The sequence below is a fragment of the Cuculus canorus genome, chromosome 1, assembly GCF_017976375.1.
Source record: "Cuculus canorus isolate bCucCan1 chromosome 1, bCucCan1.pri, whole genome shotgun sequence".
NCBI classification, from domain to species: Eukaryota; Metazoa; Chordata; class Aves; order Cuculiformes; family Cuculidae; genus Cuculus; species Cuculus canorus.
In genome coordinates, this window is record NC_071401.1 from 109,923,414 (window position 1) to 109,947,824 (window position 24,411).

At 43.8% G+C, this 24,411-nt stretch overlaps 2 protein-coding genes across 18 annotated transcripts in view; one reads left to right on the top strand and one right to left on the bottom strand.

Moving 5' to 3' along the window:
* Positions 1 to 14,935, bottom strand: part of GJA8 (gap junction protein alpha 8) — a 53,359-nt gene extending 38,424 nt beyond the window's left edge. For 3 of the 13 annotated variants that reach the window (XM_054074374.1, XM_054074369.1, XM_054074302.1), the window contains exon 1: positions 10,712 to 14,930. The gene's annotated coding sequence lies outside the window, so the exon portion shown is untranslated. Of the gene's footprint in view, positions 1 to 303; positions 425 to 929; positions 1,070 to 2,502; positions 2,632 to 5,164; positions 5,294 to 5,486; positions 5,536 to 10,711 lie in introns of those variants that run through there. The other 10 variants (XM_054074320.1, XM_054074337.1, XM_054074329.1 and 7 more) reach the window with 10 other exon arrangements.
* On the top strand, positions 5,017 to 23,821 carry GJA5 (gap junction protein alpha 5). 5 transcript variants are annotated; one of them, XM_054074446.1, is made up of 3 exons: positions 15,081 to 15,213; positions 15,313 to 15,332; positions 20,923 to 23,821. In XM_054074446.1, exon 3 carries the CDS (start codon positions 20,975 to 20,977, stop codon positions 22,082 to 22,084), a length of 1,110 nt encoding a protein of 369 aa, XP_053930421.1. In that variant the 5' UTR covers positions 15,081 to 15,213; positions 15,313 to 15,332; positions 20,923 to 20,974; the 3' UTR covers positions 22,085 to 23,821. The 5 variants fall into 5 exon arrangements, with proteins under 5 accessions (XP_053930409.1, XP_053930405.1, XP_053930416.1 ...); XM_054074434.1 differs by lacking the exons at positions 15,081 to 15,213; positions 15,313 to 15,332 and adding an exon at positions 5,017 to 5,330; XM_054074430.1 differs by lacking the exons at positions 15,081 to 15,213; positions 15,313 to 15,332 and adding an exon at positions 5,017 to 5,324.
* The last annotated feature ends 590 nt before the right edge of the window (positions 23,822 to 24,411 follow it).

Consider the following 24,411-nt stretch of genomic DNA (forward strand, 5'->3'; position numbering starts at 1 on the left):
AATTTTCCAGTTATTAGGAATTGAAGGGCATTAGAGCACCAGCAATTACTCCCAAGGCAGCATTCCTCATGTTTTCCAAACAATTTGGGAACTGCAGATCAGTGCAGATTTCTCAGCTCAGTAATTGTGATGTTGCCTCAGCATTTTTCTATCAGCATACTTCAAAGCCCTTTAGATTTTCTCCCCAAATGCAGCCATCCATTCTCCTTCAACTAATCTCAGACCTCACTGATTATTACCAATAAAATTATTGATGTTAGAAATGCTGATGCAGGAAGATGAGGCTATTTAAGAATGTTTTACCAGATGTTAGTTGAGTGATACTGCATCATTTCACGCAGAACATCGCAAGCCCTCTTTCTTCCCTGCTGTGTTAAATTGTTATTTTCCTTGAGAGAAAAAGATGGTTCTTCACAAAGCTGGCCTGAAAGGAAAGTGGAGAGTGAGTGTGGGAACAGCAGACAACATCAAGGCTTCCCATTTCCCTATTTTCTGCTTCTTGTGAGCAGTTTTGCATGGCTTTTAGCCACTGCCATTCATATTCTGAAGTGCTCTTTCAGCGGGCACATCCTGTGGTGCCCCTGGTTTGGTGACAACACTCCTAAATAATGAGTGCATTATTCCAAATTACTTCAATCAAAAAACAACTGGTCTTGGTCTGAAAGAGCCAATTTACTTTTCTCCTGCAACAGGCACACAATAATTAAAGGAAGCCCCCACATCATACCATGTGCATATCACATGCAAAACCCATCTAACCTATTTACATGCACTGCTTAGGCATATCTGTTTCTTGCATAGGCTGAAAGGCAAAACCCAGCACTGCAACCAGGAAAAAAAATTACTTATTATTTTAATAGCCATTTTTGCCAGATCTCAATTGGCTGTGAAGGGTAGTTTTTAAGGAAAATAAATTTAAGTTTTCTCACCAAAAAGGCAGACTCTGTATTTGAGTACAGAACTCCAAGATTCAGCTCAAAAGCAATGAATCTACAGCTATTTCAGCTTGTTTCAATGAAGTTTAAATGTCTCTTCCTTTTCCACCACTCTAGGGAAAACAATAAACATCAGCAAACAAACACAATCCTGTCTGACATCACATACTGGTTAGATTTTATCACCAGGTTTCTGCATGAGCTCATACAGGCATCTTAGCACAGCGCAAGCCCACTTCGATATCATCTGTCAATCACTAAATCAGAGACATGAAAAAACGTCAATCCACAAGTGGGGCATCTTCATACAGGTTGGCAATTTGGCATATGGTTTTCTGCTAGGTATCTCATGATCACAAGTCATCTTTGCCTCTGCTTGTTAAAAACAAGAAGCTACAGCATGTGAATGACCCAGTGACAATGCAGTGCTGGGATTTATACGAAGCAGTCAGCAGTTAGGATTGGAGCAAAGTGCATTGTGGTATGTATGAGAAACAAGGGAGTAGAATTTAAATGAAATTAAGTAAGAAGCTAAATGGAGAAAGCCCTACGTTAGGCCACCAGCAGGACTTTAGTGCTGAGTTTCCCAGCTTCCTCCCCACTCCTTGTACCTTTAAACATGAGTATTGCTTGTGGCCACCTGGAGAACCAGTGTGGATCTCTGCATGGCCTCAGCTGGCTGCTGCAGGAGAAGCTAGAACATTCACTTCCTTGCCTTTGTGGCTGTAGGTGACTAATACACACACACCTGCTTCCTCTGCAGGTTATCATCTCTTTGGGGCAGAGAGGGCTGTTAGGAAAAGTCAAGCAGAAGGCATTTTACCAGAAAACCCAGGTGTCCAGAAACACAATTAAGGGGATTTGAATTGACCAAATCCTTCACCCTTCCAGAATGTAAAACTGCACACCAACCTTTTCCAAGCTTTTTTCTAATAAATACTCAGGACACCAGGCTGACAAGTAGACAAGTATAGTTGCCTAATGTATCCCTGTGAGCATATTCGCCTTGATGTAGCCACAAGAAAGGTGGAGTGTAAAGGAGCAAGGCTGCCTGCTTCCCTTGTACTACTTGAGCTGACCTCATGGCACACTTTGGAAAGAGAAGACCCTTGTCAGGCACCTTCCTTGTACACTCTGCACTACAACATTGCTGGCAGTTACTCCAGCTTGTGAGCTCTTGCCAACAGAAGAAATATAACTTTATTCCCTGTGTGCGTGTGCACGCGCATGGACACACATACTTATCACATGGATAATCGGTCTTCTAATATAAAATGTACCCTTCTCGTCTGCTTGGGCCATCAGCGTCCTCCTGCCCCCTTCATTTGCTGTAACTTGCATTGTTCACAGAAGGCTTCAGAATCCAGCCAACACACATCACAAACTTGGTAGGAAGAACTATTACTCATAAATTTGTGCAATTAATTAAGTTCTTAATTTTACCCAGGAGGTCATGTCTTGAAATGCTTTCAGACTATCACAAAAGACAACAAGCTGGCTTGGAGCAATAAGCACCATCTGAGAATCATCCCATAACTCAGCCTGTTTACTTTTCAGTTTCACTCACCACAGTACAAGCACACGTCTCTTTTTTCCTCAAATCCTTTTACTGTTTCTTCCTTTGAAGATGATTTCCAGAGAAAGCTCTAGAGATCATGGTCTTCAGAGCAGGTTTGATTCCTTATTTCTCTTTCCCCTGTGGAGAATGAGCAGGCTGAGGTCCTTCTACACCACAGCAAAGCTAGATTGCTTTATCATGAAGTGTCTGCCTGTGTTTCTTTGCACACTGGCAATATTGCTTCAGCAGTCTTTTTCTAAAGCCTCAAACTTTAGAGCTGGGAGATCTCACAGCAGTGCAGCTATCTAACCCCACCATGGGAGAGCAAGTCCCAGGCACTGGGTGCTGACACTGGTACCATGTGGCTGCATGTTGCAGCCTTCTGGAGTGACTGGTCCCTTAGCATCCATCCATCCAGCTAGCTAGCAACCTTTCTCATCCCAGAAGTTTCTGAGCAACCGTATTTGCTCCCGGTAGAAAACACATAAGCTTCAACAATCTACAACATTTTCCAGTCTATGATACTTGTATGCAGAGGAACCTTTACCCCCACTAATGGCCCCAAGCTCTAACTATAAAGTTATATCTAACTACAAAGTCTTTGCAGGATCCCAACCTTAGGGACTACTGACAGTCCAACAGTCCTGAGCAGCTGACAAAAAGCCTCTCGCAGCATACATTTGGGGTTGAAACATGACTTACTAGAACAAAGTGCTAATTAAGTGATTCCGGTCTGGAGGACGCAGATTCCAAGTAAATGTAAATCAAATACTTTCCATTGCCAGAACATTATCATGTGATTTGCACTTGACATCCCTTGCGGCAGAGGCTCTTGAGAAGTGTCTTGACTAGCCGCTATCTGCCTCAGAATTCCCACAGCAAAGCTGGCCTGGCTGGCAATGTAGGGTGCTTAATTTCCAGTCTATTAAATCTCATTGAAATCAACGCAGCTCAAGAATGTACTCGATTTTAAGTAAATGCCTACAGACTATAATGAACCAGGACACTGCACTGTTCTGTACATTCTTTGGCTGAATTGTTTAGCAAAGAAATATCTCAGAGGGAGAGAATTTAGAGAAACTTCCTGAAAGCAGTAAGAATACCTTAAATAAATACAAGATTGTTGCATTTAAATTAAAACTACCAAATTCAAGACTCAGTTTCTCAGGCCCAAAGAGAGATCATGCACTCACACTTTGACCCTCTTATAAGAATCTAACCTGGATAAATTAAAAAGAACATATAAATCAAGATATTCTTCCACTTGCCAATACAAGATATATTTTTGCCCTAGGTCTCAGAGAAAACTGTAGCTCTGCATTCCCACTTTTAGTTAAGCTAACGAGGAGAAGAAGGAAGAGGGTTTTTGAGGTGGGCTCTTCTTCCTGTCATCTGTAAAACACTTACTGATTTGTTGAAAGCTTGTGTGCATAGCTCTGCTGGCTCAGTACCTCTCAACAGCTGACTTTCTAGAGACTACTACTGCGCTGTTGAAAGAAGAGGTGAGTCCTTCCTATATGCTCCCTGGAAGCAGCTTAAACACTCTGTTAGTAGAGAGCCTTCTGAAAAAGGGATATAGTTTTGAATTAAGCAGAGTTTGTAAATGCTTCTCAGTTACTTGGTTTATTCTCTTCTTGTTTCCTTGCAAATGATGAAACTCCTTAGGAAGGCCCAGGCAGCACAGACACTTTCTGCTTGTGAGTCTAATAGTTTGGCTATCCATTCTCACCAGCCACGTGCCAGCATGTTTTCAGTGACTTAATGGCACTGCTACTTTGGGGTAGCTGAATGTGGAAGCAGACTACAACTGCTTCTGAAGGATAAAAATATCTTTTACAATCAGGGGGTTCCAGCGGTCCAACGGGATCAGGGACACCTGGGCTCTATTCTTGGCTCTTCTGCAGAATTGCTGCATTGTTTTGTTCCTTTCAGTATCTCTAAATGAAGACCTTTTCCTGCCAAACTTGTAATCTTAGGTGTAAGGATTCAATTCCAAAATTTGAGCCACAATAAGGAATTTAGGGTGATGGGGCTAGCCTATAAATGCAAGCCTGGGTATTCATCAGATAGCAAAATCCCATGAAAGCCATTGCTCTGGTGAACACCATGAATGGCTCACAGGCCAACCTTACTTGCACCATTTACCACTTGCACCATTTATCTGCTGCCTTCAGATATTATTTTATGGCTTTCTTTTGTTTTCACTGAGGCCTAAACAGGAATGAAATAGTGAGTCTTGTCGCTAGCCTTTTTAAATAAATAGCTCTGCCATCACTCTAATAAGTTTGACAAGTTGGTCCCAGGCCCTAGTCAGGAAGCTAATAAACTTCAAGTTGCTTTTCTATTGTTTTCCTAAAACAATTTGACTTCCTTTCTGATAGCCTCAAATTCCTTCAATAAAAATAGAGTAGCTGGGAGCCAGAGGAAGAGCTGAACTTGAGCCAAGTTGTGCTTACAATGCTGCCTGCGTAAGATCACATTTTTATCCTGATCCACGAAGACTCTTTAAAAGAATAGCAGGCAGACAGCTGCCAGTGTATGTCAGGAAGAGCCCAGGAGCTAGTCTCCCTCAGCATTGGTCCTCCAGGCTTGAGGGATTCTCCAACCAGAGAGCTAGTGTCAGATCATAGCAGGAGGTTGAGGTCCTGGGAGCTGGCTGCAGTTTGCTTACCCTGTCCAGAGTGTCCTCCCTCAGACAAGGATCTCTTCTGGGAGCCGAACACAGACAGAGAGGTGGGCTCCAGCAAGAACAAGGGGCTGTGCTAAATCCCAGTCTTCAGTCAACTTCACCTCCTCCTCCTCCCTCTACTGTGCAGGCTCAGCAAAAAGAGGTAAAGGTCTGTTCTTTCTTTTCTTCGCACTTTGGCAAACATGTATATGTATATACACATATATTTTCATAAAGCAGCAAAAAAAATAGCTGGAAGTTTACAGAACAAAATGAATGCCTGGTGGTCAGGCAAATGAGTATTTCTTGCTTGAAAATGACTTACTGATCCTTTGGACAAATTGTTTAGGCTCTCCATGGTTTGTTTCCTCCACCTGTAAGGCAAGGAGAGTGTTTATATGAACTGGAATTACATTGTCATTTGCAAAACTACTCAAAAATGCTACAGAGATGAAAAGCGGAAGCTGTAGCTTTGAGAGTGCCGTGCTTTTTTTCCAGTAGCATAAAGCTGACAACTAAGCATTTACTTTAGGATAGATGGTCACTTCCCTTCAGTGAGAGAAAATTTTCTTCCAGTTTTTCTTCCTGAAAATTTCATTGGCAAACGAGAGAGTCACACAGTGACATTTCACGCCTTGCTGTTTCTTCTTTTCTCACTCTGTGTTGGTTTGGTACTCTGGGCTGGGAAGGGGAACATGTCCATCTATAATAGAATTATTTCTGATTTTTTAACTAAATAAAGAACTGTGACTGTAAAACTGTTCCCCCTCATTCAAGGACCCATCATCATGTGCCAGTCCTGCTCCCTTGGGCCTAGTCTGGCCTTGGGAATTTGCCTCCTACTGGAGGATGCCTTCAAGCTGCCTCCAGAGGTCTAATGTCTAACAAAGAACTTCCCTCTCCCTCCTTCTCTTTCAATCACATCCATGCATGAAGATTATAGACAAACTGTTTCACCAGGATGGTAGCATCCATTGGTGCTTTAAAGAAGGTGCTGGAGGTGCCTGTCCAGCATGAGACAATATGAAGAATCAGATTAAGTGCAGTGCTGTGACCAAGCAGCAAAGATTAAATACTTAAAAGAAGTTTCTATCTCAACCACTGTTGAGTGGTTCTTTTTCTGAAATTTCCCGATGCAGTAAATCTGGTATCCTCCCCAAGCATAAAGTCCTTGGTAATGGCAGGCAAGTACAAGACATTTTCCCTTCAGGTGGTCTCTTGAAGTTCTCAAATCTCAGGAGAGTATCTACCCATATTTGAAACAGCCTTCCAGCAAAGCCAGGTGCTCCAAGAACGTCTGGTTTATGTGAAGAAGCTTTTTCATATGTGAGCTTTCATCTATACTACTACATATTTGCAGAACTTCTCTACTCATTGTGCTGGCTTGCTCTTTTTGTTTATTTAAATTCCTGACACAGAATGAATCCTCCATGGGATTCATTAAATAACCCATCCCTTAAATAACTGTGGGATCACTGCCGAAAAACCCATCACACAAACTCTATTCAGGATTTACCTGACTTCTGTGTGAAAGGCAGCAGCTCTGATAAGGCAATAAGGCAAGTACAGGAAATAGAATGAAAAAGGGACTTCTTAGCTTATCAGGTTCAATCCCTTTGAATAACAGGCAAGTACAAAACAAATGGCCTTTTCTAAACTTACTAAGCTCTGTTCTAAATCTCATTAGGTTCCTGTCCTCACTTGTGCTACTAGAATGCTGTTCCAGCACCTCCTTCACTGCTCTGTTGCTTAGAAACCTTCTGATTTCAAACCTAAATTCATTCATGGCCAATTTATATCTATTTATTCTTGTGCTACATTGTCCTTTAGCTTATGTAGCTCTTCTCTCTCGCTAGCGCTTACTTGCCCATCCCCCAATTCCTAGAAGTATTTATAGGCAGCAAATCTCTCCTCTCTTAACCTTTGTTCTGCCAGCATAAGTAACTAAGCTCCTTTATAGTATTCACCCTGTAGGCATATCACACCATGTTTTAATGGCTTTGGGTAGCTGCACTAGCATGAAGTTCAGTGCAAAATAATTAATGCCAAAAAGCTCAAACTGGTACTGCATTTATTTTCAAATCAGCTCAAATATTTCTCTGTGGTCACTTCTCTGCCTGATAAGTAAACATACTCTTGGCTTTTTCCAGGCTGAATATCTTTCTTGAACGTGGGTGAGTAGCACTACACACATTTTTCTAGTGGAGTCTCCCATCATGTTGGATGCTATTAGTCTCACTCACTGCAACTGGAAATACTGCTACATCCTCAAAGCTCACTTGCCTTTTGCACCCCCACATTGCACCACTGGTTCTTCCTCCATTGGTGACCTTCACCCAGGACTTTCATCATACCTCCCAGCTTTGTTCCATCAGCAGGTTTCATTAACGTTTCTACTTTCAGTGCGAAGTGATTAATGCAAATAGTGTAAAAGACCAGTCCTAAATGCAATATTAGAGCACCCTCACAGATAGAGTCCCTTCACTCTGTTAGGGAACTAGTGTCTCAATTCTGTCAATCTCTTACCCACTTGAGGATATCTCTAATAGTCCCTGTCTTCTTCACATGAATCTTCACCACTAATTTGCTTCTCATGGGACACCACAAGAAGCCTTACTGAGGTTCAGGTAGATAAGATCTGCTATGTTTCTTTAACCTAAAGGTTCAGGATTCTTACACCAAGAAAGCTATTTGCCTTCGATCGAAAGATGGCACGTATTGTCCTATTTTCCCCTTACCTCCTGGCTTTAGTTCTCCTTTCCTTCAAAATCTGCTCTATAACATCATAAACTGCTTAGATCTGCAAGCTGCACAAGGCAAGCTGTCAGCTGTTCTCCTGATTCCCACTGTCTGGAGGAGCATTCTCTTCCACTTGCTCTCCTCACTCAAGTCATACAAGTTTTGCATAGCAGTCTCCTGGGGAGAGGAGGAAAAATCCTTCTTCCCAGCTTAGCAGGAGGCAAAACAGCTATTTCTCTAGCTGTGCAGCAGGAGAAGCTGCTGTGACACCTCTGTTTTCCCTTGAAGAGGATGCAGTAGAGAAAAGAAGGGATGACACTGTAAGGGGCTGGCTGAGGTGTCTATACAACTTCCCAAACCTTTCTGTCTTTTGCTTGTAACAGTTAACCCATGCTTGATGCATGTATCAAACAGAAACCTTCTGCCTTCTCTCCTTCATTCAACAGAACTAGACTATATCTGCTGGATTCAGATTAACTCTGCAGGAGAACGATTATGCCACTCAGGAGCAATGCTGGGATGGGAAACACAAAGTTGTGAGCAGGGAGAATCACTCTGAGTGTACAGCAAAGTGTCAGCCGTGGAGGGGGGTTACATTTCAGACAGCTCTCTCACAGGACCTGCCTCACTACAGCACGTGAGAAACGCTTGACAAGCTTTAGCTAGCCTATCCCAAAGCCATCTGTGAGCTAGATCTGTACTATTAACACCTCTTTTGGACCCTTCTATGATGAAGTCTTTGATAATTCCACTGGCATAAAATCAACAGATCTTGACACAATAATTCTTGTTGGAAATTTCTCCAGAAAGATGAAAGAAGAGTGACATTCTCCTGCCCGTGAAATTCCATCACAGGTATACAACCGCCAGGCAGTAGAGGGAGAAACAACTCCAGAAACACTCCCATTTTCTTTGAAGTCACAGGAGGCCTTTCAATAAAGTTAGAAATTAAGCAGCAAACGACTGTGGGTTTCTCCATAGCAGCAGTTTACTGAGCTACTATGGGAATTTACCAACCGTTGTATATTCTATACACTATCAGTGAAGATTCAGCCCTCTTGAAAAGGAGTTTCACTCTTAACTTCAGAGTGAGAGTATCCACACAGGACATGCCTCTAGACGTAGCCTCTGCACAGCGCTGTCCCTTCATAGTCTGGCTTTCAATCTTGTGAGAAAAAGGGATACTAAATTAACAGGAGAACAATTATTAGAAGAGTTGCCAGCCTTGTGTTTTAATCTCTGGACTGCTTTTGCTTCATGATCTACACCAGCTGCTGCATAGGGACCACAAGGCAATTATGTTCTCGATGGGAGATATCTAGCCCAGGAAGAACTGCTGGAGGGACACCCACCAAAGCTTATGAGCAGCAAGACAGTTCTCAGGGTAGCAGAGTCTTCTGTGCAAATCTCACTCTCCTGACACTGGTTCTTTGAGACCAGCTCTTATCAAAGCCAGAAGGCATCTCTGATTCACCCTCCTCTCTGAGGCCTGATACGCAGGAATCAGAGGCTCGGCTTGACACACGTAAGAAATACAAGACCTTTAGACACTTGGTGTGCCAAAAGTATTTTTTAGAAAGGCCCAAATACACATGCGTCAGACTGGGGGAGGGGAGAAGTAGGGTGGTGTGCCAAAAACCACCTCTCCTGACAGGCAATTTCTTCTCTGTTTATCAGTAAGGGAGCCTGTAAAACCCTCCTGAGAAGCATCAGGTTCCCGTTAGGACAAGGCTGCAGCTGGCCAAGCCAGCAGAGCAAGTCCTACATTATTTGGAGACTTGGAGGACCATGCTCCTTATGAACTCTGCTTTGCCAGATGAAGCTTGAATGAGTAAGAAAAATTGTCCTTCATTGATATCTTGCATGGAAAAAAGCTTCCCAAGGTCTGACTGTTGTAACTGTGGTGCAACCCTCTCTCTTTTCATTTAAGGGAGGCTTAGACCATGGCACGTTATCTGAGGGAGGAGATGCAAGGAACAGCAGCAGTAGCAACTTGAAGGGACAGTGCGAAGCCGGCAGTGAGTGCATCCTGTCGGCATGGGGAGTGTGGCGTAAGGAAAGCTGAGAATGGAGAAGGGGGAATGAGATCCATGGTCTTTAAAGGAAAAACATCAGGAAACTAGGTTTGAAAATAGAAAGATTAAGCTGGAGGGGGTGGGAGAGACAAGAAAAGTAGGTGAAGAAAGAAGAGGGGGGAAAGGCAGAGAGGCAGTGGGGAAGACAGAAAGTGACACAGAAAGGGGGTGGAGAAAAAGAGAGGAAGAGGGAGAGAACCACATTAAAGGATAAACCCAAGCAAGTGAGGAGAACAAGGAGACCAACTCAACTACAGAAAGGAAAAGTGCTAAAGCAAGGAAAGGAGGCAGAAGATAAGCTAGTGGAAATTAGGTAAGTAACCGCGATGGGGGAGTAACAGAACTGTAGAAGCATTGATGGCAGATCAAGCTGTTATACTCAACGGGAAAACAGCATGAGAGAAGGACTTGGTGAGGCAGGAAAAGAAAGAGGGTCAAAATAACTTAAGAAATCTATTTTTCTTTTAATTTCTCTCCAAAATATTCTCACCAGTAACAAAAGGGGCTCGGGACATTTTAAAAATATTTTTTTTTGCCACAAGCAGCTACAGAAATGACGAGGAAGCTTCCCTGACTGCAATGAATATGGATACCAATAGATTTCAAAGTACAGGAAAGCAGGATAAGACCCACAAGTATCCTCAGACCATATAATGTGCAAATTGCTGTTTCTGTAAGATCCCATTTCAGCATGCCGTCAAGCTGCTCAGGGGAGGGTGGTGAAGGGAACTCTTACCTATGAGAGGCTCTCAGGGTATAAACACTCTATCAAGTGCTTGCGTGAACCGCCTGTATTCTGAAGCGTGCTAGATGGTTTCAAAATATTTCAATTTCTTTTCCTTGAGAGTATTTAGTCCTGGCGGGTCTGTGACTGGGGAGCTGGGAACATAACTCAAATGTAGAGAAGTGCCTTGCTTGTATCTCCCAGTCACTTGTACTGAGTGCGCCACGGGGGGAATGCCTTTCTTCTCCATTCCGACACTGCCAAGGGCAGCCTCAGCAGAGGCACGCAGACCTAAAGGGACGAACGTCCTCTCCCACTAGCAGCTGCTGCTTCTTTTTAGTCACCTTCCTAACTTCTTCCTCCTTTTGGTACTCAGAATAATTAATCAATTATATTTCCATAATTTAATACTTCTAGCGTTGTCACTGCATGTTTCAAAGAACAGCCTGGCTTGAAAACGCAATAGCACTATACACCCACCTGGAAAGAACCAATCACAATGAGTGGAAAAGTTGTTTACTAATTGCCACCTCAGATCTGTGGTGATTCCTTTGATTTCCTAAAAAGTCATCTTTCTGGCCATTCATCTTGTCTAATGAGCTCCATGACACTCTTATTTTAACAGCTCTGGTAAACTGAGACAGTGCTTCTGTCCCTGAAGTCATCCTCCATGCTAATAAACCTGTCAAAACAGCTTCATGAAGCAGTACATGTAAGAGGTTTTCCCTACTGCTGCCTGTGCGATCCTCTCTTTAAGGCTACACCACTTAACATTTGTAATATGTGTGTGCTTATGCACATGCAGCTAAGAGCAGGTTAAACTGTTATATAGAATCCTAACAATATTCAGTATTTGCACCAGAAACAAAAAAAAAAATCTGTATTTGCTGTTCTTTTCGAAATCTACTCTGAGAAGTGTGTAGATTTCCAACTTTCTACATCCTTTCCTTGGAGGCAGAACAGTAGTTTAGGAGAATTCCTGAGGCTTCAGGGTTTAAAATACTCACCAGACTCCGGTCGCTTGGGAACTATGTTAAGTATTCCTGCTACTATAACTATTTGGGGTTGTTGGTTTTTTTTTTCCACTCAACAGTATATATTATCACAATATTTTACTATTACAGGCTTTCACATGAAAAATTTAAATGTTTCCACTTCATGCCCTAGCCTCTCTTCTCTTTTTGACCTTCAGAGAGATTTCACACATTCTGCACGTTTGCCCTTGTTTTCTGACTTATCTCACAGCATTGAAAATAGACGAGAAGGAATGAGTAATTCAGCACTATACCGTGTCATTAGGGAGCGCATTTCAGAGGCTGCTCCACACCTCGGGTGCTGTTTTATGAGGCACGAGGACAGAGGCTTAAAATTAGAAATAGTTCCCAGGAGGCACCACAGAAACTTCAGTCTTTAGGCTAAAAAATGAAGAAAAAGGAGAAAAGAATTTTATGGCTACTGATAAGCAACAGAAAGATCTCTATGAACAATACTCTTGCATGCAGCTTTTTTCCTGAAATAAAGAAATATTCATGCCACACAGTAAGTAATAATCATAGGGATGCGTGTTTCTAAGTCTCTAGTGTATCTTAAAGAGGGGTCAGTGCTTTTTAATGTAAGAACTAAGAGGTGTACACTTACATTTTCCTCTTTCTTCATTATCTTTGTTGTTATGGGCATGCCTTGAGAATGGTTGAGAATTTCCATATGAAACTCCTCTTCTTTTGAGTTAGTTAGAAAAGTTGACAGATGCCTTGTTCAGGGCACAGGGTTGCTCGGAAAGTGAAGCAGTCCAGTGAGGGTGACTGCTGCAGGGCTCCAGGGTCTTAGGCTGTATTCAGATGTCTGGTGAAGAAGGGAGGGAATAGTGTGATGGGAGAAAAACTGTCTCCAGTTTAAAATCATGTAAAGCTATCCAAAAGGACTGGAGTTAATTCTTACTTCTTACCCCAATTTTCTCTGTCATAATGGGGCAAATCACTTAAGCCACGCTTCTTCACAAATGACCCCTCAGTGGTGTCTCTTGTCTTCTGGATATATCTGACTTTTAGATGTGGTCTAACTGGTGGAATTAATAAACTCTTCCAGCCCAACATCAACCAGACAGGGTTCTGTTTTGAACATACATTATATAGCACTTAATACACTGGAAAAAAAACAAACCCTAGATTAGCAATATCACCAAAAGCTTCTACGATTAATGAACATTTTTAATCTTAATCTCTCACTGCCTTAGTTCCTCAGCTGTAAAATTGATCTAATACCACCTCCTTACCTCCAGGTGGTAATGAAAATAAGTAATTTAATAATTGTGAAGCAATCAGATACTGTTGTGATGAAAGCCATAGGAAAACCCACAAGGAAACTAATAATTCTGTCTTTAGAACTGGACTTGAATAATGTACAGTAAACGAGGCATAGGCCACCCACTGAACAATGAGGAGAAAACAAAACGTTGAATAGCTGCTGTTCAAGGAAGCCTTAGCCAGGCTGGCACATAACAAGGCAGGCATCCTGTGCAAAGAATGAGGCGACAATGTGAGGATGTGGTTAAAGACTCATAGCTATAAGGCACAGGCACAAAGAGATTGAATTAAGATTACTGAGAACAGTAACTCCTGCATTTCCTAACTCCCTACTGCTGGAGTTTGCAAATTTAACATTTTTTAAGGTGGAGGGGATGTCTGTGCGTTTGTGCATATGTACATGTATATACACTGGGTATATAAAATAATCCACTCACAAGCTATAGATGGATTTCACCTTGAATGAGAAATTAAACACTTGAGGCAAGGGTCCAGCAATGAGGCTGGAGTGTGAAAAGATTCCTACAGATTTTTAGAAAGAAGGAAGAAATGAGTCTTGACAAGGTAGTACTAGGTGGGAAGTAGATAGTCACTGAAAATGTCCCCTTTCTAAACCTGACAGCGTTAGCAATCTGGATGCTGTAGAGAGTTAAGTGGTTGAAACTGCCAAAAAGCCGAGTCAAGGCTCTGTAGGAGAGCAACGGGGAAGTGATAAACAGGGAGACCAAGAAAGCATGGGGAAAGTCTGAATGAGAGCCCTCTCCTTCTCACACTATCTCTCCAGTCTGTTTTATTTCAACACTATAACAAAGTGTACCTCATGCAGACTATGAACCATCTTAAAATCACATGGGCAGGTTTTTTTGCTGCTATATTGGGCCCGATGTGACACCTGCCATCGCTGCCACGTCACCTTATACCAGCCTGCCCCACTGACTAAGCAGTGCTTAAGATTACTTTCTCTCAGCAGAGCTCAGGAACAGCTTCAATACAGCAGCCCCTGAATTTCTCATCACATTCCTGTTCTATAGAGCTCCCCCTGCCCTATTTGGCTGTCTCCTCACCTGTATACAGCACTGCCAAATTTAGCACCAGCTGCAAATTCATATAGGTTAGTTTCTCCCTGCAAAGATAAAGAAGCTGACTGTAATCCTGAACTAGGTGCTCTTCATCCTGCTAGTTAAGGAGTAAACTGAGTAGTATCCATTAGCCTTTTTGCAGCATTTACATCAGAGAGAGAATTGATTTTTTTCCTATCAAAAAGCACATGGGACTCTTCATTTAGCCTATCTCAAGTCCAGTTTTGTCACATTTGTTGGGCTCTCTAAGGACCCATGCGTCTCTGAAGCAAAGAGAGAGAATCCCAAGAGAATCAGAGGGTGCTGCCTGCACGCTAACAGTGAGCCCGGGTACCACTGTCATGTAACTATGTGACACAGGCTTTTCAAACAGAGTGAGGGTTGGAACTAGATGATCTGAGGGTTGGAACTAGATGATCTTTAAAGTCCCTTCCAACTCTAACTATTCTAATATTCTATCATTCTAAATTCATTGCTCAGCTTGACTCATCTGAGTTCAAGGTCTTTTCTGTTATTGTTCTCCTGCATCTACTTGGCCTATTATTTGGATATATAACACACAATTTGACACTGGCCAAGGGAGTGTCAAGAATAGCATTAGAGTTTCTGGACAGACAAAAAGTAAAAATTCGGCTAACTGGGAGTCTGCAGCATCCACCATCACTTCAGATGAAAATATTCTACACAGTACTGTCATCTGTGTGTGTAACACTTCCCTGATGTACGCACTTGGAGGTGTTGAGTGATTTCCTTCTGTCTGTGTTTCTGTGTGCGTCAGGGTTGTGTGTGTGTGTTCGGGAGGTGACAGGTCATTCAACCTCCTTATCTTCCCACCTATTCTCTTTTTTGTGAACTCTGAGATTTTCCACATTTGGAGAGGAGAAGGAAAGCACACCTCATCAAGGAACAACAAGCTGTCTGCAGGGCTAGTGGTCTAGATACCAGTATGACTCTTAGAGAAATTGCAGGAAACTCAAGAGGAGCAGAGAGATGTCTGTCTTCTAAGACGGGAGCTTTTAACACAGAGCTCTGACTCTTCCATGAGATTTGAGCACAAGAGTCAAAGTCATTCTCCCTGATACTGGTTCAGCACAATATTTTGAACCCAAGGAGCTAGAAAGGAACCTATGCAAAGATGTCAGATTTAAAAAAAAAAAAAAGAAAGAAAAAAAAATCAAAACGTACAAATCTATTCCAGATCCATACACAGAACTGAGTTACAAATTTGGCTGAAGAACTGGCCTATTTCAGGTAAAGATTTGTCATAAGCACATGCATGTGTATATGAAGCTAGAAGGATGGTGCTTGGACAAAAATGCCAAGTAGGTCATTGCTTGTCTATTGTATGCACATGTGAAGGAGCCAATGTCAGTAAACAGTGAATGAAAATACACCTGCTGAGGTGAGCTTTAGTGTTGATCTAAGTCACAGAGCTATGAAAAGCCTCTGGAATTCAAAGCATCACACCCACGCTGGACAGTGCATTTCTAACTTAATTCATCTTCTAATGTTGTGAGTCACATGCCCCCAAAATGCTTCCTGACCACGTTCTGGCAACAAAAGCACCTTGCATACGTACACTGAAAAGACTGCTTCTTCCTTTTGGGCATTGACCATGGCAGCAGGCTCTGCAAGCTGTAACACAATGTTTGTCTGTTAGAAAAGCCGCAAAGGAAGAGCAGGTGCACCTGCTACAGAAGGGCAGCATGAGAAGGATTTCTCTCAGGTCAACAACACCCTATTACCCCAGGGCACAGGAGAGAAGGGCTGCAGTCTGTAGAAGCAGATGTTCTTGTGCTGCAGAAGTAGTGTTGTGTCACTAACACCAAGTCTAAGAGACAGTGCTGCATAGAAAAAAGGACGCAAGTTTGCAAGTCACGACCCCTGAGCTCTGTTCCCACACTGCCACTAACATAGTGACCTCAAACAAGCAGTTTGTCCTTTCTGTACTCCAGTGATCACCATCTGCAAGACAAAGATAACAGCATCTGCACTGCACGGGATGCTGTGAGGCTGAGTTACTGCTAACAGAGTACTGGAGATCCTTAAGTAAAATGTATTGCTGTGTAGCAAAGGAGCATTAACTAACCTCCAGTGCGGGGCTGAAAGTGTCCTTCCCAAGCATCTACAAGCGTGAGTATCCAGTTTTGCAGTGCAGGGATCACTGGGGTCTGGCTGCAGCCTGACAGTTGTCAACATGGGAGATAAAGATCTCTGCCCTCATACTCCCATAGTAACTCTCTCTTGTGCCACACACTTGTCCGAACCTGCTATAAGGTGAGACAGCTGGAGGAAGGAAGGCCACGAGCAACTCCTAGGCATTGACCATGCCACTGCTGGCCTGGATGTCTCACTGCATGGAGGTGTCTCTCCTCATGTGCCCAATACCTGAAGAAGACAGCTGCCTCCCCATTTGGGAGCTCAGAGGGGCTGGACTTGCTGCATGGCCTCTACAGATAGCTCTGTGTCTGGTGTGTGAGCCTTTTCATGACATCTTGGGCCTCAGCCTTCTAGTTCATTGGGACATCTGATTAACTATCAGATAGACACATTTGTATTTAATTGAGCAAATGACACACACGGATTGGGAAAAAATAGAATGTTTTTTAATTCATTACTTTCCTGCTCCCTGGGAACCAGGCTTCCCACACACAAAGGAGCCTTCTTCGCAGAGCTTCCTTGTGTGCCTGGGACCTGACAAAGTGAGGATGTGAGTCCAGCGAGGGAGAGCAGAAACAGCATTGTAATCAGGCTCTCCACTTTATTTTAGAAACATCTTGCAGAGACGGCAACCTCCTGACACCTTGTGAAGTGTCAAGCTCAGCTATTTATATCACCCTGATAGTCTCGCCTGTCTTCTAAAGAGGGGGAAATTTTCTTCCTAAAAATTCCAGGGGAAATAAACTCATATTAAAAAAATGGAACTATGCAGGAACAGCCCTCCTGCCTCTTTGGTGTGAATTTCCTAGCTGTTCCCCAAAGCCCCAGCTGGTCCATCCAGAAAAAGCATGCTGGCCAGAGCAACTAGCAGTGATGCAGAATGCTCACCTGTCATTCAGAGCATGCACCGTCACAAAGAGGATAGGTAAAACTGCCCTGAAAAACTATGAATGCTTTGTTTCCCACTGGAAAAGGTAGCACAAAAAAGAATGGTGGAGAGAAGCCCATGGCTGGCAAGGCAGCCTGGCATACTGACAGGTGCAGTCCCTGCTAGGGTATTTTTATCATGGAATTTGGCAGTCACAAGGCAGTCCGGAGCTAGGCAGAATCTATGCCTGGTCTGCAGTGTGATGTTCAGTTTTCCCCAGCTTTAGTAGCGTTCCAGGTGATGATTAAGCCACGACGGCCACGTTGCTGGGTTTGTGCCAGGCTGTGCTGGTCTTTGTCCCATCCACGCTTCACAGTGCTGAGATCCCCTGACTGTGCACAGCTCCTTTGTTGATCCAGCAGAAAGCTGACAGCCAAAAGCAAGGCCAAGGCAGTGGCACAGCCCATGAATCTGCATGAATATGCATGACTCTGCTGTCAAGGCAGTCTGCTATCAGGTGCTGAGACCCCACAAAGATACACAGAGGTGTTTTTTGCTGAGTCACACCACAGTGAGACAAGATTTGTCTGATTGAGTCCAAACTAGAAATATAAAAGGCTGCAGATGCTCACATGCCGAGAGGTCAAATCATACGGGGACAGTATTAGTCTGGGAATGAGGAAAAGGAACTATACGGAAAAATTCCAAGAATAGTAAAGCCCTGAGAAGAAAGGCTAGGCCAGAGGCAGTCCTGCATAGCCAGGAAAAGCTGTTAGGAGGTGACAATCTTTCTTGCTTGCTGATAGCAGAGTGCTAGATGCTGTCTTCTGTTCTATGAGGCCCGTGGATTGGCATTGCAAGAATATCTTGCTAGTAACTAAAACCCATCTAAGCCAAAAACACTGCAGGAGAAGGGAAACCCCTTCCATCGGTATCCAACACCTATTTTCCTGTAGCCATCTACCCCCTTGCAGCAGACACCTGGCTCTATGTGGGATGGTAGGAGGGAGATCAAGAGGCACTTGGCTCTTTGGGCAGCCCCTTCTTTAAAAAGCCTGTGCGGGCGAGCAGCCAGCAGGAAGGGCAGAGGAAACAGCCTTAATGTCTAGCCTAAGCCTCATGGCTGCCAGCCTTGGATCCTTCTGATTTACCTCCTTTTGTAAAATATTGTGCATGTGGTAGACAGGTAAATTACTGTTATTCTCACATCCATTAATATTTTTTATTTCTGGACTCCTCCTGCACTTAGTTTTGCCAACTTAGTGCTCTGTACATGTTGATTTTTACAATTTGCAAGTGTCTATGTGTCCTTTCCCTGGGGAAAACAAGCCACAGTAAAACCCCAGACTACTTGCACATGGTAAAACTGATGGGAAGAGGTGCTCAGCCCTTGACTGTGCACACACATGGCAGGAAGTGAAACTCATCCTTAGCACAATCAGGGAGAACTTTGTCCATTTTTATGCCAAGGCGAATCAAAGAGGCAGGTGTCGACTAGCAACAGCAGAAGCAAGAGGGGCATCTGCAAATGACACAAACTCACCTGGAAAAATGAGGACACACAACATTGTTCATGCTGCCTTGAAAGGAATATTCCACATGTCCAGCTGTGGTATGCACCCGAACACTGAACTATATGTAGCTGATTACCTTTTCTGCACTCTGGGACAAAAAAAATAAAAATCTTGAGTTCAATGTAATTATCTGTAAATACTTCCCCATCACTGATTTATCTGCCAGTATGTAATCCCCTGGTGCCCCGAAGCCATACACTAATTTCTCCGAAATGTAGTAATTGTAGCAAAGCCATTTCAGGAGATAAGACAGACCCACAGATTTGCCATTTTTCAGCAGTGCAGGGGAGTCAGAAAGACTAGCTGATTTTCAGTGTTACTGCTCCTTCAAGTTCAGGCTGGCAGCAGATGAAAGCTTCAGCAGACTCTGAGCAGCCACTATCAGCACAGTTGCAGCATGCCTATCAAAGTAGAAAAGAGCCAACGCTCCTCCTTTGCTTCCTGGTGTGACCCTTCTCCCTCCTCACGCAGCTTTCAGCTAGCAATGGGGCAGCAAGTGGTCACCTCCCTGTGTCCTCACCTTAGCAATCCTCATTTTACTTCGGGGTAGCCCTCAGCAGCACAAGACCTTTAAGAATTCAGCTTTTGACCTTTCTCCCATCCGTCTTTGCAGATGGACACTGCACATAAAGAAGTGATGGCATAAATAAGTATGTGTGTTCCTACATTAAATTATACCATGTACACACAAATAGAGAAAAGGATATTGTTCCCTCAGCAAGTATCTCTCTCTGTTCTCCAGCTTTTGCTCACAGGAAATCTACAGAATATTGCTGCAGTAAATTCTCAGCATTTAACAGTGTCTACTCTCCCCAGACGTTCTTTGTACAGTAAAAGTAATTGGCTCTTAAAGTCAAGACAAGGGACAATAAAGAAGGAGAGTTAACACTTTTGGTCCCTATGGCTTTGGGATTTACCTTGCCTAGTGCTTTTAATATTTCATTAAGATGATTATTAAGTTTTTCATTTATTTATTAAAAGGATATTTTCAAAAAGAGTGTCTGTGGGAAAATATTATCTCTAAGGTAATAGTGTACACTTTATAACACCTAGCCCTTAACTCATGCACAAAGGAGAGCTTTGCAGTGCTCCGGGAAGGTAAGCATGGTGGGTATAAGTGGGTCAAATGATTGTTCAAGCACTCCTACAGTGCCCCACAAAAGATGGATTAAACCCATCTTTCCCTTTTAATCCAGAGGGTTAAGTGACTTGGCCAGAAGCAGTCTATCAGAGTCAGAAACAAAACTGAAGCAGGCTCTCCTACATCTTCGTGTTGCAATCTTACTACCAGCCCATCAAACCTTTCCTTTCATCAGACCACCTACCACACAGCAGTTTCCAGGAGCTGCTGGTCCTTGCAAGGCATTTCAAAGGAGGCTTTTTTCTTTGCCTGTGTCATTTGAACTCTGAATTTTTTCTCAGAGCTTAAGAAAATAGGAGGGAGCAGGATCCACCACTTAGACTTTGCAGCAGTTCCTTCTCAGAGAGACATGACAGGGTGGCATTAGATCAGGTTTAAGGACTTGTACAACTCACCAAAGTCTTTACATTCCCCAAAACATTTGCAGCTTGTAAATTAAACACTTGCAACTGGCAACACTGCAAAACCAAACCAAAACCTATGGGCAAGGGGCAGGTGGGCAACAGGAAGGTTTTCTCTGCATTTCTTTTAGTGGTGGTTTCAAGCTCAGAAATGAAGCCCAGAGCTGCAAGCACTTCTTTTTCCAAGTGTCAATGTAAGTATTGCAGAGAGGTATGAAAGGCACTACTCAGACCAAGCTGTAAACTCCAGTCTTATCTTTCACGGCACCATCCCATCAAGGATTCCCTAGAGGGCAGTTTGGAGACAGATGAATGCTGCTTTAACTACACAGTACACAGAGGATGCACTATGAAGATGGCAGTGAAAGATTTTATGAAACAAGAAAAGAGCTGGCTCACCCTCAAAGTTTTGGCAGCCCAAAACAGGTTGTAGTTGGACTATGCAAAAGAGATCACTTTTTGTTTCAGCAGCTGAATAAAAAAACAACCAAAAAACTCAACAACATAATACATTGTTTTCAGTGGATAATACATATAATACAACATAATACAAAGTTTTCAGCAGACCAGATCCCATTCATTTCAGGTCAAATTAAAACATTTTCTTTAACACAAAGTAAATAATTTAATTCCATGCATTCCCAGTTGGGCTTTTCCTAACCCTCCTCAGAACCATTCTCTTCTATTTCTCCCACAGAAGCTGCGTTGAATTCTCCCTTCAAGATTTCTCACCCTCCTGGTGAGCAGAAATGGGAGACTGGAGTTTCCTGGGAGAGTTCCTTGAGGAGGTCCACAAACACTCTACGGTGGTGGGGAAAGTCTGGTTGACAGTGCTCTTTATCTTCCGGATGCTGGTACTGGGTACAGCAGCTGAGTCCTCCTGGGGAGACGAACAGTCTGACTTCATGTGTGACACCCAGCAGCCTGGCTGTGAGAATGTCTGCTACGATAAGGCTTTCCCCATCTCCCATGTCCGGTTTTGGGTCCTCCAGATCATCTTTGTCTCCACGCCATCTCTTGTGTATATGGGTCACGCAATGCACACGGTGCGTATGGAAGAGAAGAGGAAGATGAAGGAGGCAGAAATAGAGGCCCAGGAGATGAAAAACAATGGTGACACATACTACCAACAGAAGTGCCCCGTGGCAGAGAAGACTGAGCTGTCTTGCTGGGATGAATCAGGAGGAAAAATCATACTCAGAGGCAGTCTGCTGAACACCTATGTCTACAGCATTTTGATTCGCACTGCCATGGAAGTGGCTTTCATTGTTGGACAGTACATCTTGTACGGGATCTTCCTGGAGACCCTGTACATCTGCCAGAGGGCACCTTGCCCCCACCCTGTCAACTGCTACGTTTCCCGTCCCACGGAGAAGAACGTGTTCATCATCTTCATGCTGTCTGTGGCAGTGCTCTCCCTGTTCCTCAGCCTAGCTGAGTTGTACCACTTGGGCTGGAAGAAAGCCAAAGAGAGGTGCTCCCGATCTTACAAACCCAGCCCCAGCACAGCCCCCGGCAGACTGGAGTCTGCCCCACAAGTAGAAAGGGCCCAGATGTACACTCCTCCACCAGATTTTAACCAGTGCTTATCAAGCCCCAATGGGAAGTTCATCAGCCCGTTCAGCAACAAGATGGCCTCCCAGCAGAACACTGCCAACTTTGCCACCGAGAGGGTCCACAGCCAGGAGGATGCTGCTGGTGAAGGGTCCTTCATTAAGTCCAGCTATGTGGAGAGTCCAGAGGCGGCCAACGACAGTGCAGCACCCGCCTTCCCTGAAAACTACTTCAATGAGAAACGCCGACTCAGCAAGACCAGCCGTGCCAGCAGCAAGGCAAGATCAGATGATTTGTCTGTGTGAGCCACTTTCAGGGCGGATGAGTAGCAGTCTGAGCGTTTAATAAGATTTCTGCTAAGTGGGCTCCAGACTCTTGCCACTAACCTCTCTCAGTTTTAACACCCTCTTGCTCCTTTTCAGTGAACATCATCATTATATTGCAGACAGCACCTCTCACAGCTTAAGGCAGAGGCAGCTGACAGAGATGCAGAATGAAGAGAAGCACCAGTGTCAAGATGTGAAGTTCTCGGCCATATTTTCATCATCGGAACCACAGGGATTGATGACTTGCCATCCTTAGCCTTGTAGAGCACAGGCAAGCAGATTCCTGAGGCTGCCCAGCACATATCCACTGCAACACTGTATGCAACAGATCAACCAACCTCGATTCTCTTACATCTTCTTTGGTCTCTATTCAACATATTATACTTTAGCTTGGTAATTATACTAAACTGAACCTTCTCACCCCTGCAGGGAGCAGAAAGACACCAGCAGACTATCTGAAAGAAAGATTTTCTCATCTGCTTTGTTCTCAATCTTCCTAATCCTCCGCTTCTCTATCTGAGCCCAGATATTTTATATGAGTTTACCTATACAGTAAATCCTACTTGAATTTTTTGACACCCTGTATATAGCTCTTCCCGATAGATAAGGACATTTGTGGTTTCCCACGCACAGCTGCCTCATGTCTAACGTCGGAATTCCTTCCTCATTCCTAAGTCAGAGCAGCAGACTGGCTATGAGGCCCGAGGATATCACTTAGATGATCAGTCAATGAATACTAGGGAATTTTCCCAAGATACTTTTGTCATCAATTCTAAGCAAGACATCCGTTAACAGAAATAGAGACTCTCCCATGAGAACAAATATCCTACTAGTAAAAAAGAAGGAATTACTGTGTGGAATCAAAGTATTTTTTCCCCTTTTTAAATTCATCTTTCAAGCAATATGAATGCTGCTGAAAGGGTGCTCCCAGCTGCCAAATTGAGAGAAAAAACATCCTCTGTTTATCTGCAGAAGAGGTACGGCCTATGTCTTCTCTCACTAACTACCAAAGCACTTCAGTATCTTTTGCAAGGAGCAAGAGTCATCTCCAGGTCCTGCACATCATTCAGCTCTTGGCTGCTCTCTCAAGACTGCAAGACAGTGAAAGACAAGATATTTGCCCTCACAGCCAGACCCTGTTCTGCCATCAGGTCATCTTCATTTCCATCCCCAGCGCATATGGCATAAGAAACCACCCATGGACCAGGTCTTTCCACCAGTGTAGCCTCTCAGAGCTACCCCCTCTCGGGCCCAACACTGCACAGCGAGTCTGGTGGGTGAGGTCTGTAGGTAGCTCCTACTCCAGATACACTTTCTCACTGCAGAGCTGACTTCTTAAAGAGAATTGCTAAACAGAGCTAATTTCCTCCCTGATGTTTAACCTGTGCTGCCCTTTCAGGCACAGGCCACAGCTTCCCAACATTGAACTGTGTGAGTGAATGGCCTGGGACCAGGCTATGAGGGGACTGAGCCATTCCCTCTCTTAGGGGCCACTGAAAGGGATTGTGAATCCTTGCTCCAAATATGTAGTCAGCTTTGGTACAGCTCCCTGTTTATATACATACATAGTCATGGAAGGGGGGCGGGGGGGAAACAGGGAAACAAATTTTTTGTTTGTAAGGTGTTTTATATATGCGTATTTTTTAATCCTGAAAAGATCTGTGTGTTCTCTTTAACATGGCTTTTCAGTTAATTGTGCCTAGGTTTCTCCTAATAAAGTTCTAACTCCATCTCTCCTTGGTGATGTTTCTCCTCTCACGTGGCTGAAAATGAGCTGCTAGCATCGATCAGGCTGCCCGCCAGCCTCTGCTGCCCAGAGATCACAAAAATTCCCATCACCCAGAGTGGCAGGGAGGAGGGAAGGGTTCAGCCAGGGGGATAAATAATACACATCGGAAAATGATTGATTGACTCACTAACAGAAACCCCCTCCAGCTCCCCAGCTTGCCTCTGTATTACACCAAGGAAGACCGGGAAGAGCTGGCCAGAGAGCAGAGCTTCCACCCTCTTGTGATAGAAACGTTCCCTCTTTGCATTTCGTAGCACCCGGAGAAGCCTGTTGAGACAAGAGGCCAACTCAGTAGGAAAAGGGTAGCAAAACCTGTCCCCTGAGCACCTGATTGCTTGTTCATGCAGTAACAAGGCCTTGAAAAGCTTTTAAGGAGGCAAGATCTTAAAAAGCATTGCAAATCCACTGCTGACCATCTCTGCAAAGGGTTCCTGTAGGCAATCAGCTCTCACGATGTAGTTGTCCAGCCCAAAGGAAACACTTTCTTCCCCTAGCTGATGCCTGTCCTCTGAATTTC